A 19,228-nucleotide genomic window follows, 5' to 3' on the forward strand; every position below is an offset into this window, starting at 1 on the left:
TCTGACCTGCCTGACTGACTATACCTATCTACTACTATCTGCTTGCTTGCCTGCCTTGTAATATGTCCTGTCCTGTCCTCCGTCCCTACCGACGTACTGTCTACCGCCCAGTGTATGCGCCCACTTTTGGCCACCACACGGCTCTGCCTCTTCCTTTCCTGCCCCGTCAACATGCCCACATTCACACACATTACACTGCCCCGCGCCTCCGGTGCCAAGTGTCCTCCCTCCCTCGCCCCTTTGCCTCTGCTCCCCAAGCACAAAGCGCCGCCTCTTGTTGCCCAGGCGGCCCTGTGAGCCACTCCCCACTCCCCACTCCCCGCCAGAGAAGCTCGTGGGTGCGCAGGCAGGCAGGCATGCAAAGTATGCATGCATGCAGGCACGCCAACGCCTAGACCGGCCCGTCAGAGGTTCGGCACCGCGCCCCCGTCGCTTCCCCGACCGTAGTCACCGTAGTCGGCCAGAGGTTGGAGCGAGCCCGCGACTGCTCCATTCCGTCGCTGCCCCATTGCTCCAGCAACCGCCATGACGTCCTCGGTCAACAAACACCACCCAGCGCACACACACACCTCTTGACAAGAAGAAGACTGCAAACGTTGGCTACACGCATCCGCTGACCCAGCCCAGCTTCATCTCAACACAACAACCACACTTCAGCCTGCCCTTGACCCCCGCGCCTGCACCATGCATCCTCCATCTATCCTGCCCTACCACCACAAGCTCACCCGTCCTCCTCGTCATCCATCACCAGCTCCGTCAAGCCCTCGTCTGCAGCCCAGTTGATCCCACTGCCCACAATCATGCCTGATAGTACCCCCTTGAGCGTCTTCACTCTTCGTCTCGACTCTACAAGCTGCTTCTCGACAGCATCCACCTGGCTGCGCAACTGCGCGTCTTCGATATCCTGCACTGATTGCGCCTTCATTTCTTCGGCCAAAGCAAGCATCGTCTGTGCCAGCTCCCGGTTCTTCTGGTTCGCAGCCATGTTTCCTTGTTCTGCTGCACTCAGAGCACGTGTAGTAGAAGCAAGTTTGGCGGTTTGAGCACCATGTGTCATGGCCATTGTGTCGTTCTCGGTCACGAGTGGGAGCAGGCGCCTGTAGGCCATTAGACAACCACACACTATGCCAGCCAACGTGAGACCAACTTTTCAGCAAATCGCGTCCGCTCGCCCCCATGAACAGCTTTGAGCACCGGATCCATGACCAGTACGTTGTGCGTGATTCTGTTCCTGATCTCGTACTCTGCCTTCGCTTCCATAGCCTCGCGCTGCGCTATGGTCAGCCGCTCCTCCACCAAGTCATCTGGGAGCGCCGACAAGTCATGCGCTTGTGCTACACTTTGCATTAATCCCCGCCCTGCTTAACCCAATCTGACATGTTCAACGTGCCTGCTTGTTGCGCTTGTACGAGGCTCTGCTGCAGCTCCAGTTCCTTGAGCTGGTCGTAGAGCTGCAGGGCTAACATCTCAGTATCCGACAACGCGAACGCGTCGCTGTGCGCGGTCTGTAGCAAATCCGCGTCGTCGTGCGCATCCTGTGTTTTCGCACCCACGTCGACCATGTCGACATCGCCCCGTGTTGCCATGCTGTCCGATATTGTTTCCGTGTGTTTCCAAGATTGCAGTCGAGGCCTGGTTCATCTGACCGAGCCTGACCTTCACCATGATGCAGTGTCGCGGGGCCCATGCGCAGATCCCTGCGTGAACCATGCTTGGCGGTATTTGGTCCCATGTGCTCACGCTTCAACACTCTACTCTCCATCTCGCCCCTGCTGCTGCCCTGACAAGACTCCAACACGCAAAAAGGGCAGAGCTGCATGTCGCTACAAATTGCTGTAGCTCATACGGGCCAGCGTCTTGACGCTGATCCGGTTGCCTTTACTTCGGTCGATGCGCTCAAGTATTGGATCTCAAGGACTACAGAGATTCCGCCCGAGCAGCAGGTCTTGCTCACAACCCAAGGCAAGCATGTCAAGTTACAAGCGCTATTGACAGAGGCAAGTCATCCTTTTTGCACACAACATCCCACCCACTGCATGCTAACACAACTGTTTGTAGAAGGAGATATTTGTATTTAGTCGCGAAATCTCCAACAACCCGCAGGCTGCCATATCCTCAACGCCTCTACCCGATCCCTTCACTCCCGACGATGCGCCGAATCATCTCGCCAGCAATACGGACCTTGGAGCATGGCAAGCACTCTTCCAAGCCCGCCGCAACTGGGCGTTTGCGCTTCTCGAGAAGTCACATTCCATGTCACGCATAGCCTCCAAGCACTTTGCCGAGCAAGCGACCATCGAAAGGGCTACACAAGTCGCAGTTGGAAACCATGATGCGCATATCAAGGGGTTGGAGCAAAAGTATAAAGCAGCAAAGGAGTGGTATGACGGGGTAGAGAAGGAAGCGGGAGACAACGTCCGGAGGCTGGACAGGGATTTTGCACAGCTAGGAACAGTTTCCGCTATCCTCAACTTCAAGCGATTTTTGGCCAAGGAGATGCGATCTGCAAAGAATGTACCCAGCAATGTGATTGTTCGTGAGACGCTCCAGGACTTCCTCGATGTCGAGGCGGTCAAGACGGCCACGGCGACTAGCCAGCGCGTACGCGAGGCCTTTGGGAAGCGCATGGACAAGATGAACATGCAGCTAGAGAGGATTGCAGCAGACTACAACGATTTGTTGAAAGCGGTTGGTCAGAGCCAGAGCCGATCCGTGGTCGACGATACCGAAGAGCCCGTCCGCCTGTACAACGAAATCGATGCAGTAGCAAAAAAGGTCGAATCAGACCTTGAGCATGTAATGGGGCTCGAGGCAAGCTCCAAATCAGTTGCGCAAGTCTCCAAGATGGCTTTGTTGCATACCCGAAACTTCCTACCAGCCATACAGGAATACAGTGTAGAAATGAGCGATCTCGTGCGACGGGCTGTGGAGCAAAAGAATGCAGCCATCAGAAACTCGGTCGAAAGCATGCAGGGCATCGCCAACATTGAATCCTTTATAGCGAGTATGGGCGCAGATCTCGAGCAAATCAGCATACCGCAGGAGGGCGTTGCAGCCTTTGAGCTCATCTCTCTGGTCGGTCGCCTACCATACGTATACGGCACGCTACTCGTTGAAGCTGTCCGGAGGCGAGAATGGATGGAGAGAATGGAAAGGGATACATCATCACTTGCTGAAGAAATGGCAACCTTCCAGGAAGAAGAAGAACGGCGGCGTAAGAGGTGGCTGAAACCCATTGCTGATGTGGTTAACCTGGAAGCTGTGCAAGGAGGCACACTAGGTTTTGAAATGAACGTACAGCCTGAGAAGACGGTTTGGCCTACAGTCACCCGCGAAGAGCTCCGGGACTACCTCAAAGACCTGCAAAGACTCGATGGCCAACAATCTGAAGCCGAGGCATTCGCTCAAGCTATCAAAGATCTGGATCGTCCTACAAAACAACAAATCAAGCGTGCAAAGAATTTCAAAATGGGCAGTGTGCATGAGCCGGCTTTTGGCAGAGGTTCACATCTTATGATGAGAGGTGATGATGAGTTGCGCGTGTTGAAAGAAGGCAATGCAAAGTTGGAGGAGGAGCTGAGGGGCTACAAGAGCCGTGTTCGCCGACTAGAAGATCTTGTACATCGCCAAAATACTGTCAGCAGGCTCTCTATAGGTGGTGCACCTCCATCATTCAGTATCCCTGATGCGGCGGAACCTTCAACACCAACGGCGCGTGTGGCCTCGCCAAGACCTATGGAAGAAAACTCCAGACGTTCCTCCATCTCCTCCCGGCGGCTTTCGACAAACACAGGACAAGAGGATAAGCGTCGCATTTTGCGCCTTGAACAGGAACTCGCAGCTGAAAAGGAAGCTCGTGCGAAGCTCGAAAATGAAGCCCAATCACGGAGGGACGAGGATGCCGATCAACAACGCCGATTCGAAGAGGCAATGTCTACTACAAATAACATCATGGAGAACATGCGAGCACAACAGAAGGAGTTTGCCGAGGAGCGAAAGTCACTAGAAGATGAAATCCGAGTCTACAAGGCTAGGATTGAGGAGGCTGAAGACGAGTTGGATCGCATTCTCGGTAGTCGCGACAATGAGCGAATCGGTATCGATACCAGAGTACAAGAACTCGCTGCTGAGCTAGAGCAGACGCGCAAGGAAGCGGCCGAGCAAAAGACTCGCACAGATAAGGAGACTGAAGCACTGCAGGCTGAAATCATCAAGCTCAAAGCTACCAGGGCACAAGAACGCGACTCATTAGCTACAGTGTTCAACCATCTCTCGCCCGGCACAAGTGTACCTGATGATCACTCGGCACTTATTGCGCAGCTCGAGGATGTGGCTGTCCGGTCACTGAACTACCAGAAGGAGCTCCAGCAGGCCGTGGCAGTGGCAAAGTCGGACAACGAGAACGCTCATGCCAGGATTGAGGAACAAGAGAACAACTTCAACACCAAGGTGGCTGAGCATGAAAAGGCAATTGCTTTGGTGCGAGAAGATCTAGACGCAGAAAAGGCAAAGGCAGCCTCGATTACCGCACAACTCGAAGAGGAGAAGAGCCATCTACATGATCTTCGTTCGAAATTCGCAGAGGGCGAAACCGGCTCTGAAGCTCTGCGGAAGCGAGTGGAGGAGGAGGAAGCCAAGGTTGGCCGTCTCCAGACAGAGTTGGCCGAGAAGAACTCCCACGCCAATAGCCTTGATGTCGAGCTCATGCGCGCTGAGAAGAGGTTGCGCAAGCTGGAAGAGGTCGATTCGTCGCGTACCCATCAACGCATGACCCGCGCAAAGGATCTCAGTCAGCGTCTGTACACACAACACGAACGCCTAATCCGTCTTTTAGAAGCACTAGGTTTCGTCATTACCCACGAGAATGGTGAAATGGTATTGCAGAGAGCGTCCAAGCTTGGCAATAGCACTGTCATGGCCGATACCAGTGCAGGAATCAGCCGAAGCACAACCGCACCCTCACCTACTCCCCTGAAGCGCTTCCTAGAAGATATAGGCGATCTACACTTTCTCCAATGGACAGAAGCAATGAGCCCAGAAGAGGAAGACCAGCGCTACCAAGAGCTGATTTCCAAGCTGGATCTCTTCAACATTGAGACATTCAGCGATGCTGTAGCCAAACGCATGCGCGATATGGAGCACACGGCACGCAAGTGGCAAAAGGAAGCCCGAGCATACCGCGACAAAGCACATCGATTCCAGGCTGACTCGCACGATAAGATTGCGTATCGCTCGTTCAAGGAAGGCGATCTCGCCCTTTTCCTGCCAACCCGTAACAACGCGCATCGTCCTTGGGCTGCCTTCAATGTCGGAGCGCCGCACTATTTCCTTCGCGAACAAGACACACATCGATTGGGAGGAAAGGAGTGGCTTGTAGCACGCATATCGAAAGTAGAAGAGCGTGTTGTTGACCTCTCCAAAACCCTGGATGGTCCACCTCGGGCATCGTTAGACGATCGCTCTGTTGCTTCAAGCAATGCAGTGTCGTTTGAAGATGACAACCCCTTTGAGCTTTCCGATGGACTGCGCTGGTACTTGCTGGAAGCCACAGAAGAGAAAGCCATGGCACCCGGCACCCCAGGCATCAAAGGCGCCGTGACTGTCAAGAGCAGTCTTGAAACCGGGCAAGGCGAGATGCAAAAGTCAAAGAAGAAGTCCTTGATGGACCCGGCTACACAACTCGGAAAATCACTCGACAGCCGTCGCAGCAGTGGCACTAGTAAGAAGAGTGCACCTCTAGCAGGCAGAAACAACTCGGCAGAAGCCCTCTCACCAGGCGAGCGCGCCAATTCCACCCCCAACTCAGCCACCGCAACACGAGGAGGAAGCCCAGCCGGCACCCACGGACCGAGCCACCTACGAGAAACAGAGACAAACGGCGCAGAACCAGACAAGACCGCCTACGACGGAAACGGAACCAATGTGCGCGACCTACTCTGGGGACCTTAGGTTTATACTTCCTGTAAATCTAAGCTGCCCCTCTCAAAACCTTCCCCCTCTGGTTGTCCAAACCAACTGACAAAACTTTTTCTGCAAACAGGTATCCGTCTCACAATACCAATCTCCCCGCAAATCCTCCATGCCGACCCTACTATCCAGCCTTCGCTCCATGAATAACTCCCCCGTCGCAAATCGAGCCGCTAGCCCGACTGACACGCGCACGGCGAGTCCAAGTACCAGCACTCCGCGGAGAGAGGCGCATGCACGGAAAAGTAGTATCTGGGATAGCTTTTTTCAGTATGATATTGAGTATCAGGGGAAGACGTCGAAGAAGTAGCCGGGATTGCTGGAAGGGGTGGGGGTGGGAATATATGTATTTATATGTGTGAAGTTTCGGTTTAGGCATGAAGAGGGGGGTTTTCTCTTTCTCTTTTTTTTTTTTTACTTTGTTAATATGGCGTATGTGGATTCGCAAGGTGAAAGGGGAATTATGAAGAGTAGTCAGTTAAAGTTCGATGGTCGAAGATGGATATCATGGGGGTGAATTTCTTTCTCTTTTTTTTTCTTCTTCTTTCTGTTTTTACTAAGTGTATGGGTATGCTTACAATATGGAGGGGGGGTGGATTTCAAGCATCATGAAGCGGGATGTATGCGCCGGCTTGTTTATTCTCTTATGTGTAGTTTATTTATTCTAGAAATCACCAAGTGTGGAGTTTCCATTCGATGAGTTTTGCTGTGTTTTTTACGATGTGTATTTTGGTTTTGTTTTACTAATGTATGTCTCATCATCTTATATACATATCCACTATAAAAACTTACTCTCCTCTTCTTCTTCTTCTTCTTCTTCTTCTTCTTCTTCTTCTTCTTCTTCTTCTTCTTCTTCTTCTTCTTCTTCTTCTTCTTCTGTCTCCTCCCCCCCCCTTTTTTTTTATTACAACTTAATCTTAACCTACCTTCTATCCTCTCTCTCTCTCCACCTAAGACTTTACTAGTAGATCTTAAATGAAGTACATCTTCTTATTTTATACTTTCCCCCCGATAAGAAAAAAAGTCCCACCCATTCCCTGTTACTGCTAAAAGTAGTTTTTTTTTAAAAAAAAAACTGGGCGTATAAACGCTATTTATTTTTAGACAGAAAACGTTGGGTTACTTTCTTCTTATTATTATAGCGGAGAATGGAAAACTTCACCATTCTATTGTAGCTACCAAGGAAGGCTCATGACCAACCATTCGAGGTCGCATGGAATTACAGATTAAGGCTTTCATTAGTGTGCCTTTACTCCAATTTTGCTTGACCGGATTATGTTGTAGGTAACAGTAAAAAAAACATGTGTTGCGCTCTAATAGGGCATTGTTGCTCTTTATCCACCCTCAAGAGCCTCATCTCTATTACCGGTTTTCTAACGACTATTTCAACAGGTCCCCTCCCCCCTCCCTATGGTCGAAAAGCTGAATGAGATCAATAAAAAAGTCAACTACAGCACTCTTAGTTAAATACATATCGTTGTTATGGGTAGTGCGACCTTGCAAACAAACGATTGTAACGAGATTTTTTTCCTTTTGCATTTCTCCCTTATCTTTTCTCCTACTAATCTCAGAAGGTATGTTTGTTGGTGCTTTGTAATTGGCGATTTCCTACTTTGCATAATAGATAACAATGAGCCAACGGCCCCCCATCCCGGCCCCCATCCCAATCCAATCCAATCAATGGATATATTGGGCAATATGTTTTATTTTACTCAATATGCTTGGAAGTCCACGCATGAGGATTGTGGACATACATCGACGACAAGAACACGTACAATAATCTTGTGGGAACAGGCAGGCAAAATGCAGCCCGATAGCTACGAATGAAGGCAGGACTAACATGTACGATAACGAAAACATGGAACACCCCCCATCCATATAGAGTTGTCAACGAAATGCTCTGACTGCGCTTCAAAAGACCAGCACTTTATGGATAAGGGGATGAAAGGTTCTATATAAGGTAGATAAATATCAAGTCAACTCACGAAAGTGTAAAGTTTTCCTTTGCGAATACTCTTTTTCCTAACCCTTCCATCACTCCCAGCGTATTAACCCTAGCTCAACATAGAAACTCTCGTACATAACGGATATACCACCACAAAACCTTAGACATGGTACTTTATCTACAACCCCCCTCCCCGCTTCTACCTCCCCCACCCATCCTTCCACCCATCTCCCTCACCTCTCCCCACAAAAGCAACCACACAACCCTAGCCAAAAGAGATACCTTGGGAAAAAAAGACTAACCTCGGCCCCTTCACCTTACTCTTCTCTAGAATATCAGGGGGGTACCATGTACTATACCCTCCATCCACATCCCAACCTCAGATATACTATCCTCCTCCCCCCAAAAAGCAAAACCCAAACCACCCCCCGGACAAACGGAAACCCTCAAAACAAGGTACGTAACCTCGGCGCCCCCCCCCCCCCCTCGCCTCACTCTCTACAAAGGGGGTTCAAAGGGATCTACCTTACACCTTTACCCTACACCTCCCACTCCACCCCAGTCTCTTCCCCTTCTGTTTCCTATAGTGTATTACTACGGGATCATCCGTATGCGCCAAAAAAAAAGCTTGAATCGAAGTTCAGCTACGCACTTGTCACACCCCACCCCCCACAGCAACATCGCATAGTACGTAGGAGGAGGGTGGAGATGTGATATCACACCCCCAAGATTAAAGTTTAGCGAGGATGATCTTCTTTTGCAAACTCTTTTCCTGTTTTTTTTTTGTGTATAGTGTGCATGTGTTGGGGAGGAAAGGGAAAAGGGAAAGGTTTACCCAGAGAAGAGAGGAAATGGGGCTTAAAAAAAAGCTTGAATTTTGCGATCTGCGGATTTTTTGGTTTTGTTGAAGAAGGGGGGGGGAGGAAAGGAGGGAGAGAAGGGATGGTACTGGTACTGGTGACTTTTGCATTTGTGGAGTGGGTTTGGTCTGGGTGTGATGGGTCATGGAGATTGAGAAGAGGGGTGGGATTACGTGGGGATGTGTGAATTGAGATTGTCTCGTTGTCACATAGAGTAAGTAGTAGGTAGGGGTAAGGGTTGTGACTGCAGCTGAGTCGTACAGACGTGGGTTGGTTGGATAGGTTGTTTCGACACCTAGCTGTGGCTGAAGGGGGGATTTGTTTGTGTTTCTGTTGCATTACAAGGTACTATGAGTGGTACAACGTAACACAAACCCAATGTCACGAATACGGTTGGCCGCCGGTTCGATGCTGTTCTGCAATGTAACAGAAACCGCAACACTGGAGGGGGGATGTCGTGCGACGCAAATATAGCGGGTCGGCCGAAAACAAGCCTCGCACTTGCAATCTCTTAGCTATGCTTATCCTTTGGACCTTTTTTATTTATTCCGGGGATCGTCACTGACGTGCGTGGACGTGCGTGAAACATTTCTTTCTGGTGCACATACCCTCCGATAAATCAAACTTTACCGTGCGTCGACTTTGGGAAACTTTGTTTATTCCCAGCAACCCTTGACGACGGCAAGAACGTAACAAGCATGCTGATCGCGGGCTGGGCAAGCTTAATGTCACTTTGACTTTTGTTTTTTTCGGTGCACGAACCGCTTCCCTCTCGTACAACCCGCTGTTTCGTGGTGTTTTTCTTCTTTCAAGGTTCGTCAAAGGCTGCGATCGGCGTTGACGAAGCATCACCAGAACCAAACTTTCAGGACCATCACACAGACTTGAGGTACGAAAAGGAAAATCAAGACGAAAAAGACGCAGGAAAGAGGGGTAAAAAGAAAGCAGAAACGATAATCTGGTTCATTGACGGTGCTTGGTATAGCTTGATTTTGTCCAAGCCTGCACGATAGCTTACCCTTGTTTGTGTGTGTGTGTGTGTGTGCGCGCGAGCATCCGAATTCATAGTCGAGGAAACAAAGGTTCCAAACAGGCAGGTCAAGAAAACTTGAAGGACACTCAACATGACTAATCGAACGATGATCTTGATGATGCGCGTGAGTTGCCATATTTTGGCCGTTCTCGCCGAAACCTTATCCTACTATTGCGGATATCCAAGTTGGGGTAGGAGAGTTGTCAACATCTACTCCTAGGGAAGGTGGTCGCGGCAGCGGGTTGTCATACGATAGGTGTTAGGGGAATAGAGTTTGGGGGTGGAGGGAGAGAAATGCTAATCGCGGCAGCATAGAGCAAGAGAAGGTAACACGTAGGGAGGATGTGAAAGGATAACCGCTGCTGGCGTAAAGGATTTCCTTGGCAGACCTCCATCCCGGGGTGATGTGAAGTGTTTGCCTTGGGGATCGAAAATATTTTGCAAGCCATGCGCGGTGACGGCGGCGATCGCGGGCGCGGCGACGACGGCGGAGGAAAGGCAGCAGCGGCGTCGGTTGATATCCGCATGCATGTACGTAACTTTGCACAGATGTACTTACATGCATACATGGCTGTATGTACATATGAGTATGTGTGTGTATGTGTAACACACCCCTCGCCCTTTCCCCTGGCCATTATCCACTCTCGAGTGCCAGTGCGAGCATTTTCACCAAGTACCGGGCCTTGGCAGTGAGCAGGCGACAAGCATGGCTGCAGCTACGTATCCTGGAGCTCCGTCGAAATATGTACAGCTAGAGTAGCCTGCAGCCATGTCCTGTAGTGTAAGTATGACTGCGGGTGGATATCGATAGCGCGGCGAGTGGGCAGAGGAAGACTTGGAAAAAAAAAGGCCGATGACGCGTCCGTGCATTGTGAGGGGGTCTAGAGTGACGCCGAAACAGTGCTGAGGGAGGGTGGAGATGTGGCACAGGTGGTGTGGCTCGGCAGGGTGGCACAAAAGCAGCCATCTAGAGCGCGGCCAGTGGCATGATTTTGTCTTTGCCCGCATTAACTTTGCTTATTACTCCTACACTACTGGCGACGCTGGGCATGGAGTAGCGGCTATCTGGGTCAATCGCCGTGGATCCGGCGGGCGGAAGCCAAGCCCTCGATGCTTGCTTTGCGGTGTACAAGTCTCTTCCCCTAGGCGATAACTTTGTCCTCTTGGCTCCGCTTGTAGCGGTCAGACAGTTATCGTCGCTGCACTCTCAATGTACGGTGTGGACAGTGGGTAGAGCCAGGCCTAGAGTAGAGTCGTCACACACGTAACAAGATGCGAGTAGTGGTTAAAAACAACGGGTTATTTCCAACTAAAAAAAAGCTAGCTTCTAGAACAAAATGTGCACAAACGGATTCCATGCGATTCGTGAAACGGCGTAGCTGGGAGCAACGAGGCCAAACAAGAAGAATAAGCGAACCCTGTGCGGCGACGGCGCCTGTGCTCGTTCCTGTCAGGGAACGCACACCCGTTTGCCCTCGACAGTGTGATTTTGCCTGCATCGCAGCCCAACGCCAAGAATGGACCTCGTAAAAGCCATGCCACAACCAGGAGCGGAGCACATCATCCCTTGCCCGTGCCATGACTGTAAGATGCGCCCATCCAAAATCCATAAAACCCGATCCCCGTCTTTTTCCGTATAAACGCCGGGGGCCGAAATGAAAAACGCCCATGTCCCCGTGGCCGAGACATGCTGATGCGTAACACGCGCATCAGAACAGTGGGTATCCAAAGTATAAACATGAAATCAGAAGGCGCTAGACAATCCAAAAGGTAAAAAAGCAGACGCTGCAAATAAAGAGTGGAGTAGTGGTCGTAGCGGTGGTAATGCTACTTGACCCGGGAGCTGTGGCCAATGCACATGTGATTGTGCCATCGTCATGTTTATCCGGGCCGAGGGCTGGTGCCTGTGTGGCTGTGTGGATCCGGCGGAGAACCGCTTCTTCGCCACGGTCTAGACCTGCGCGCCTTGGCTCTGAGCGGCGCTATCCAGGCTACCACGGGGTAGGAAGAGGAGAGGAGATGAGAGTAAAGGAAACGAACAAGTGGCTAGCATCAAGTGGCCCAATCACCGGAAGATGCCAGAGATGCGCTTGGTTCGTTGGCGCACACGTGAGAGCATGTTGGCCTTGTGCGTCTCTGCGCCAGCTGGCATGGAGATGGAGGCGTGGCGGACGCTGGAGTAGTCGCTGACTGAAGTGTCGCTGGGGCTTCCACCAGGGTTGCTCTCGTTGTCGTCTTCGCGGACGGCAGGGTATGGGGAGTCGGGCGAGGGGAAGAAGTAGGCATCCAGGCGCGAGTTCATGGCACGGTTCTTCTCTGATGCGGCTGTGACGAGACTGCTCTTGCTGCCTACACTGGTGGCACTGTCGGTGCGGGTGATGTTGTCGAGGCGGATGTCGCGACGGGCTGCGTTGAGTGAGGTAGAGTGTGCACGCGCAAGTCCGGATAGGGATCCAACGGGAGGAGCTGGGCCATCACCAATGAGCTTGTACTCAAACTCGGAAACGTGGCCGTGGCAGTAGGGGCAGTGGTTGCACTTGACCTCCCATCCTGAGATTCCTAGCTTCTTGCCGCATGTGGAGAGGTTGCTAGAAGGAGTGCATGGGCGGACGAGATGGTACCAGCGGTGCTTGCATGGAAGCACTGTAACGCAGAGTTCGGCGACACACATTATTGCGGTTGCTGCTGTAGTTTAGGTGATGTCGAGATAGATTCTTTTGCGAGCCGGGTTGTGGCGAGACGTTTTGAGAGACGGCAATGTGGTTGTGGAAGTCGTGGTGGCGGAGTGAAAGGTGACGTGCGGAGCGCTGTCACGCGACAAGGACGGTGGCAATCCGGGGTAGAGGCTAGAGGCTAGTGGCCAGTGCTGAGCTGGCAGTGACAATGGGGCGTGGGTGAGGGCGGACAGGCGTGTTAATGAGTCTGTCTATGGTGCCGAGAGGAGCAGGCGGCGGGTCCGGTGTTATAAGTGTGTGTAAGGTGGAGGGGGAGAGTGGTGGACAGTGTAGTAATGCCGTGTGCCAAGGACTAGTAGCTGATAGGCCGAAATGGACGATCACCCCTTGCTCGCTTGAAAAGGCAAATTGGGCGGGGCAGGTTGAACGGCGGAATTTAGGACGAACAGGGCCAAAGAGGACGGTGCTTAACACAACCCAGGGCTCGGAGTTGAGGAAATGACAAGAGGGGTTGGCGTCGGCGGCTTGGGAGGATTCGTCTTACTAGACGATAGCGGTGTTGGGTCAAGACGGAGGGTGTGAATGGTGAGGTCAGGCTTTAGTAGCGGATGGGCATGCGTGTTGGGTGTGTGACTGCTGGGACGACGACGACGACACACAGGCAGCGTGTCCTTATTTAACACACACCCATTGCCCACTCCGCTGGGCGGCGGAGCGGGCCAAAGTTTGGACAGGGGTTGTTGTTGTGTATCCAAGGGCGAAGGGTGTGTGTGTCCATGCCCAAGCCCGGCAACGCTCGTGGTGCTAAACGCAGGCTAGGGTGACATGTCCTTTCACGCCCCATGTCGGTCGCGGCGCCGGGACGCAGCACGCGGCTTGTGCGCTAAGGGAGCACCAACGTGTTGGCCCAAGTCGATCTGTGCCAGAATGCTGGATAATGGTGGACGAACATGTCCATCACGGATACACTTTGCTCACCGCTCCCAGGTAACGAGACGAGCAGCCCTCTCCAAGCTGGCCGTCGAGGCAGCACACTGAGGGCGGCCACGCGATTGGCACTGCTGCCCCTGGTCTCAGCTGAGTCGGGTGCTTTTTTTTTTCTCGCTGTCCACACCCGCCCTGACACGGTGCCGGCTCAGACTCGTGTGTGTGACGAATGACCAGGGGCTGCTGGCTTGCCTGTGTGTTCGTTTACTTGCTTGCCTGCCCAAGGGACGGACCAAAACGGTTCTGGCTCTGGCGCTGTGATCAGCCCGAGTCGGAGACGTTGGCTCAGTCTGCCATTGATTGATTGATTGATTGATTGACTGATTGATTGTGTTGGCTGTGTTTCTATGTGCGTCATCGCTGGCGTATATTCGCATGTGCGTAAACATGTACTTAGACCCTTGCGCATGTCCGCCAGCCTGTAGTATGTATACGATCATGGTCGTTTTTTTCTTACTCAATCAATAACTAGCCAGCAGCGCTGCAGCTTTCGGCGCCGGTAGCGAGCGGAAACCCCCTCCTCGCTCGTCACTGAGTTTGCTGATCCACCACATGCCCTGCCCATGCAGCGCTGGATGAAGTCATGCCTCGTGGCCGCACATCTACTCCACATCCCGCTGCTTCCCTCGCCCGCTGAATCATCTCTGCCGGCCAGCGACCGCAGCCAGCGTTTGGCGTTTGGCGTAAAAAGGACCAGACGCCAGCGCCAGCACCAGCGCCAGCGCCACACTGCTATACGCCTCGACGGGCAGGCTCCGCACATGCTGACCGCTGCGTGGTACCAAAAATGCGCCAGGCCAGGCCGCACTTCCATATTGCCATGGCGTGGGCGTATCGTAGGCAGAGTGCTGTCGCTCAACCACACCTGGCGCCAGCATATGCATCTCTCCGGCAAGACATGGCGAGGGCGCACATGGGCGCACATGGGCGCATACCAGCAGGGCTGGCGATAGTGGGAGCAATCAGCCAGCCCGCCCAATCCAGCAACATGGCCGTTGCACAGACCGCCCCTCCATTTCAGTCTTCAGCCCTGTGGGAAATGCACGCCCCTTTTCTTCCAGAACGCACAAGCACTCGCCGTCGAAACCGCCCTGGAGTAATCTCCTGTTGTTTGCAATGCCGCCCAAGACCAGAGGCCCGTGGAATCCCCCCCTCAGATTGCCATTGTGTCAGGTCCCCCGTGATGCGAGGGTCTTTGTCGGCCCAACTGCACAGCCTCAACGCCTTTATACGCCGGTTGGCCTCTGTAACTGCTTGCGATTCGCTCCGCACCTCTCACGCGCTGCTCACGTCTCTTGGCGCCCGTTCTACCCTCCTAGTCCCGCCTTGGCAGCCTCTCCATCCATTCCATCCCAGCCCTAGCACTCCAACCCCGCTCTGCCCGTCAAACACCAACGCCAGCGCATACCTCGACCTGCCACCCCTCGATTGCCGTCTGAAAATCCTCTTGGCTGTGTGCCTTCTCACCCGCAGCGAGGCATTTGTCGACCTATGGCCTCGCCTGGGCGACACCTGTCCACCCCTTCCAACGCCCTCCAAGGCAGCAATCGCTCCCGACACTGTGGTAACAACACCCTCCAAGCTTGACGTTTCGTACCACGCTATCGGGGCCTCTTGTGCCAGCCTTCCCTGTGATGCGTCTCCATTCCTGAGCCAGCAAGCCCACCTACAGTAGAGTTTGTACCTCTGCCACACCATGGTGGTAGTAGTGTGGCCTGACTTCTGCCTCGGGTCCTCATCAAACATGATCCCCGACTTCTCTGATGGTGACATGGTGAGATCAACATGCCACGCTCTCCGACAAACCCCCCCCCTGTAAACTTGCCAACTCTCCGCCAACTCTCCATGCACATCAAGCATGATTAAGAATGACACCATCCGCACAAGAAAAGCTTGGCAGATCCTACACACACTCTCTCTCATGTATTCAAACTTATGTAAGAGACGGGTCATGATCTGACCCTAGGGTCGACTAACCAGTAAGCACTTACGCTTCCAAAAATGCAATTCCATATACGCGGCAGGGTCCGGCCTGCACACAACTCAGGAATCCAGCAATCCTCACTTGCCTCGTTTGGACGCGAGGTAGCAATACTAATGGCCAATACCCCAAAAACCAAAAGGTTGCATATGCCCTATTGTTGGTAGCAAAAAGGAATTTCTCCACTCTGGGCCCTCTAGTCAACAACAGTCCTACACCGTCGTTTTCACCTACTCCTCGGCGAAATACGGGTTGCCCATATCACGCTCCACAGCAGAGCAATACTCTACTTCGTTAGCAGCAGGATCATCGCCAACCCCAACCCAAAGCAAGTTTGCATTTGCGTCTTTTTTTCATACGGCTCCCCAAGTATCTCAAGCTCGGGCCGCGGTACACCAACACCGAGCCATTGCTTACTCCACGTTCTGTTATCTGCTATTTACCATGGTGGAGATGCACAGCCCCGGTGTACCACCCCGCATTCGATTTGTGCGCTGAATCACGTCAAGCGAGGTACAACTTGCAGATAACAACACCTCGGATAATGACGTCTCGGAAAACAATGCCTCGGATAACTGGTGTAGCATTCCGATAGCAGCCTCGCTAAGGCCTATTACTGCACATTTCTGATCCTTCGTTCCAAGGGTTAAGCACCAAGACGGAACGGCACGTTTACTTTTATCAAAGTCTTGGTAACACTGACGGAGACATGTAAGCCACAGCCTGGGCATCACCGATGGAGGTGACACAAATCTTCATCGGAGAATGTGCCAGCAAAAAGGCTATTTCAGGACTCTGTCAGCCTTTGTCTGATTGTTGTGATACCATGCAAGTCATCATAAATCTCAACCGTGCATGAAAATGTTTCTCCATTACAAACAAAGAACAGACAGTAAGCCAGAGGGATTTTTTTGTCGACGAGATACTATACTAGGATGGCGTACCACATACCATCTGACCTGTCTATGCTTGGTGTGCCCGATAATTCGCTCATCCAAATGCGTGCCCAGAAAACTCACTTTTGAAAAGAAAATTCCCTCACTTGGTATACTTCAACCCCATTTTCATTTCGTCATTTTTTTTGATCATCACTGCTATTTACAAACTAGTGAAGCAATCTCAAGACTTTTACTAGATCGGCCGTGACACCCATGGCTGTGACTTCTCCACCAGCGCCAGCACCTTGGATGATCAGTGGGTTGTCGCCATATCGCTTGGTGTAGAAAGCGATGATATTGTCACTGCCCTTTAATGCCGCAATCGGGTGACTCTTGTCAAACTTCTCAAGACCAACCTTGACATTGTTACCCGGCACATCGACGCTTCCGACAAAGCGAATGACCTTGCCTTCCTTTTCCGCATCTGCCTTGAGCTGCTCCATCTGATCGTCAAACTGTGGCAGCTTCTCCAGGAACTCATCGCCGGAAGAGCACGACTCGAGTTCCTTGGGGATGAGTGACTGAACAGGGAATGAATTCGGCGATTCCACCTTGAGGCCAGCCAGACGGGCGAGAATGGTGAGTTTGCGAGCAACATCCAGTCCATTCAGATCATCGCGCGCATCGGGTTCTGTGTAGCCCTTTTCCTTTGCAGACGTGACTTCGGCGGAGAACTTGCCGCCACCGCCGCCCAGCGGCTGGAACGAGTTGAACAGGAAGCTCATTGTTCCGCTGAAGACACCTTCAATCTTTGTAACCTCGTCGCCCGTCTCCACCAGGTCCTTGAGTGTTGAAATGACGGGCAGCCCAGCGCCGACCGACGACTCGTGGAAGACATAGCCCCCAGCGCCATTGCCGTTGCTGGCAGAGTTGAAGATCTGCGTCCACAGGTCGTAGCTTCCTGAAAATGCCTTCTTGTTCGGTGTGACGATGCTGATGCCCTTCTTCAAGAAGGCGGGATAGCTATCCGCGACATCTTGGCTACTAGTGTTGTCTACCAGGACCACCTTTCCCGGTGCCTTTTGTAGGTATTCGCACAGCTGTGGGAGAGGGAGAGGCGGGCTCGAGGAGTTTTGAAGTTCAGACTCCCAGTTGGAGACAGACCTGTAGTCTGCGTGGTATACAGCCTTCTTAGAGGTGCTGAGCCAGATTAGAGAAAGATAGTATGGCGATGAGGGCGACTGGGAGAGGCGCTTGGAGAGGGCGGATAATTGGGAGAGGAAGGTTTTGCCTACTCCACCAGCACCTGAAATGATGTTAGTGATACATGTTTGAGTATAGAAAGTGAGGTAGCTGACCGATAACGGCGATGAAGACTTGACGAGGAAGAGGCATTGTATATGTGTCTATGTCTGTTTCTGTGGTCAATTGATCTTGCAATTGTACAACGCAACAAAGATATACGAACTTTATTCAAAGTGAGAACGGTTTATGAGTCTTCACAGTATGAGGCTCAGTCAGTTGCGGAACCGCGCATTCATCATTCAAACGTGGGGTTACGCAAAATAATGAGTGGGGTAGCGCGTAGTGACGCAAGAGCTCAGGACTCCACCGCCGACATCGCCTCATCCCTACAACGCGCTCCACACCCCAAACACCGCACACATGTCATCTAAGGACGCCCATCTCTACGGCGCACGCCCAAAAGGACGCGCCAAAGCAAAAGAAATCTCCAGCTCGAGTAGCCTCGCCTTTGCGTCCACACTTTCCAACCTCATCAAGAGCTCGTCTGCCGAATCCAACAAGCCCACCGCCGGCCGCGCGCGACCACAAAAGGAGGACATTTTTAAGACGCACAACAAGAACGTCAAGAAGCGCGCGCTCAAGGACCTCGAAGATGCAGACTTTACACAAAAACACCGCGGCCGCACCGCCGAGGAAAAAGGCGAGGACGAAGTCGCCTGGAAGCGCACAAAGCGGCGAATGGAAGAGAAAGCCCGCCTCTACGACGCCCTCAAGCGCGGCGACGTCGAAGACGTCGACGAAAAATACGGCGTAGATTTCGACCGAAAATGGGCAGACAAGCAAGAAAAAGGCGAAGCCTCCGCTTCAGAGTCCTCCTCTTCAGACGACGACGAAGAGCAAGAACTAGTCGAATACATTGACGAATTCGGGCGCACACGAAAAGGCACACGCGCCGACGCTGCCCGCGAAGAACGCCGCAAACGCACCCTCGTCGCCGACGAACCCGACCGCTTCACCGCGCGCCCCAGCATGCCCGACACCCTCATTTACGGCGACGCCGTGCAAACCCAAGCCTTCAACCCAGACGCCACCATCGCCCAGCAAATGGCCGAGCTAGCCGCCAAACGCGACAAGGAACTCACGCCGCCCCCCGACCTGCATTTCGACGGCCGCGCAGAGGTCCGGCAGCGCGGTATGGGATTCTTCAATTTCTCAAAGGATGAGGAGGAGAGGAAGGAGCAGATGAGGAGGATTGAAAAGGAGAGGGAGGAGACGGAACGCGTTAGACGGGAGAGGGCGAGGAGGGTCGAGGAGAGGAAGGAGATGATTCGGAAGAAGAAGAGGGTCATTTTAGAGAAGAGGAGTAAAGGGCAGGCGGAGAGGTTTTTGGATGAGCTGGGGGCGGAGTTGTTGGGGAAAGATGAGGGTGGGGGTGCGAAGGAGGAGGATGTAAAGGAAAAGGGAGATGCTGCGAAGACTGGAGGTGAGGAAATAGAGGTAAAGAAAGAGGACGCGGCGTAAAGACTGGCTTTTTCTTTTTGGTTTTGTGCTAGATACCATGATACCCAATATCTAAATCTTTCATTTGCAACAATCTCAAATCAAAGAATATTTTTCTTTCCTCAAACAGGAGAGAGAACTATAGATTTCAACAAAC

The 19,228-nt window shown here is 52.4% G+C and overlaps 8 protein-coding genes across 8 annotated transcripts; 4 read left to right on the plus strand and 4 right to left on the minus strand.

The window, feature by feature from the left end:
• Nucleotides 1-721: 721 nt before the first annotated feature.
• On the minus strand, nt 722-1,586 carry COCVIDRAFT_27028 (hypothetical protein; the record flags this gene model as incomplete). Its single annotated transcript, XM_014700647.1, has 3 exons — nt 722-1,097; nt 1,148-1,269; nt 1,368-1,586. The coding sequence occupies 3 exons, from the start codon at nt 1,584-1,586 to the stop codon at nt 722-724; spliced, it is 717 nt and encodes a 238-aa protein (XP_014556133.1).
• Nucleotides 1,587-1,817: 231 nt separating this feature from the next.
• Nucleotides 1,818-5,949, plus strand: COCVIDRAFT_100438 (hypothetical protein; the record flags this gene model as incomplete). The annotated part of the gene is made up of 2 exons (XM_014700648.1): nt 1,818-1,970; nt 2,059-5,949. 2 exons carry the CDS (start codon nt 1,818-1,820, stop codon nt 5,947-5,949), a joined length of 4,044 nt encoding a protein of 1,347 aa, XP_014556134.1.
• Nucleotides 5,950-9,620: 3,671 nt separating this feature from the next.
• On the minus strand, nt 9,621-9,941 carry COCVIDRAFT_100593 (hypothetical protein; the record flags this gene model as incomplete). Its single annotated transcript, XM_014700649.1, has 1 exon — nt 9,621-9,941. The coding sequence occupies one exon, from the start codon at nt 9,939-9,941 to the stop codon at nt 9,621-9,623; it is 321 nt and encodes a 106-aa protein (XP_014556135.1).
• Nucleotides 9,942-11,870: 1,929 nt separating this feature from the next.
• On the minus strand, nt 11,871-12,476 carry COCVIDRAFT_100508 (hypothetical protein; the record flags this gene model as incomplete). The annotated part of the gene is made up of 1 exon (XM_014700650.1): nt 11,871-12,476. The coding sequence occupies one exon, from the start codon at nt 12,474-12,476 to the stop codon at nt 11,871-11,873; it is 606 nt and encodes a 201-aa protein (XP_014556136.1).
• A 2,174-nt stretch (nt 12,477-14,650) lies between these two features.
• COCVIDRAFT_100619 (hypothetical protein) lies at nt 14,651-15,142 on the plus strand (the record flags this gene model as incomplete). The annotated part of the gene is made up of 1 exon (XM_014700651.1): nt 14,651-15,142. The coding sequence occupies one exon, from the start codon at nt 14,651-14,653 to the stop codon at nt 15,140-15,142; it is 492 nt and encodes a 163-aa protein (XP_014556137.1).
• A 326-nt stretch (nt 15,143-15,468) lies between these two features.
• Nucleotides 15,469-16,043, plus strand: COCVIDRAFT_100601 (hypothetical protein; the record flags this gene model as incomplete). Its single annotated transcript, XM_014700652.1, has 2 exons — nt 15,469-15,590; nt 15,902-16,043. 2 exons carry the CDS (start codon nt 15,469-15,471, stop codon nt 16,041-16,043), a joined length of 264 nt encoding a protein of 87 aa, XP_014556138.1.
• Nucleotides 16,044-16,553: 510 nt separating this feature from the next.
• On the minus strand, nt 16,554-17,721 carry COCVIDRAFT_100553 (hypothetical protein; the record flags this gene model as incomplete). The annotated part of the gene is made up of 2 exons (XM_014700653.1): nt 16,554-17,632; nt 17,685-17,721. 2 exons carry the CDS (start codon nt 17,719-17,721, stop codon nt 16,554-16,556), a joined length of 1,116 nt encoding a protein of 371 aa, XP_014556139.1.
• Nucleotides 17,722-17,991: 270 nt separating this feature from the next.
• COCVIDRAFT_38191 (hypothetical protein) lies at nt 17,992-19,092 on the plus strand (the record flags this gene model as incomplete). Its single annotated transcript, XM_014700654.1, has 1 exon — nt 17,992-19,092. One exon carries the CDS (start codon nt 17,992-17,994, stop codon nt 19,090-19,092), a length of 1,101 nt encoding a protein of 366 aa, XP_014556140.1.
• Nucleotides 19,093-19,228: the final 136 nt, after the last annotated feature.

The sequence above is a fragment of the Bipolaris victoriae genome (genome assembly GCF_000527765.1).
Source record: "Bipolaris victoriae FI3 unplaced genomic scaffold scaffold_47, whole genome shotgun sequence".
NCBI classification, from domain to species: domain Eukaryota; kingdom Fungi; phylum Ascomycota; class Dothideomycetes; order Pleosporales; family Pleosporaceae; genus Bipolaris; species Bipolaris victoriae.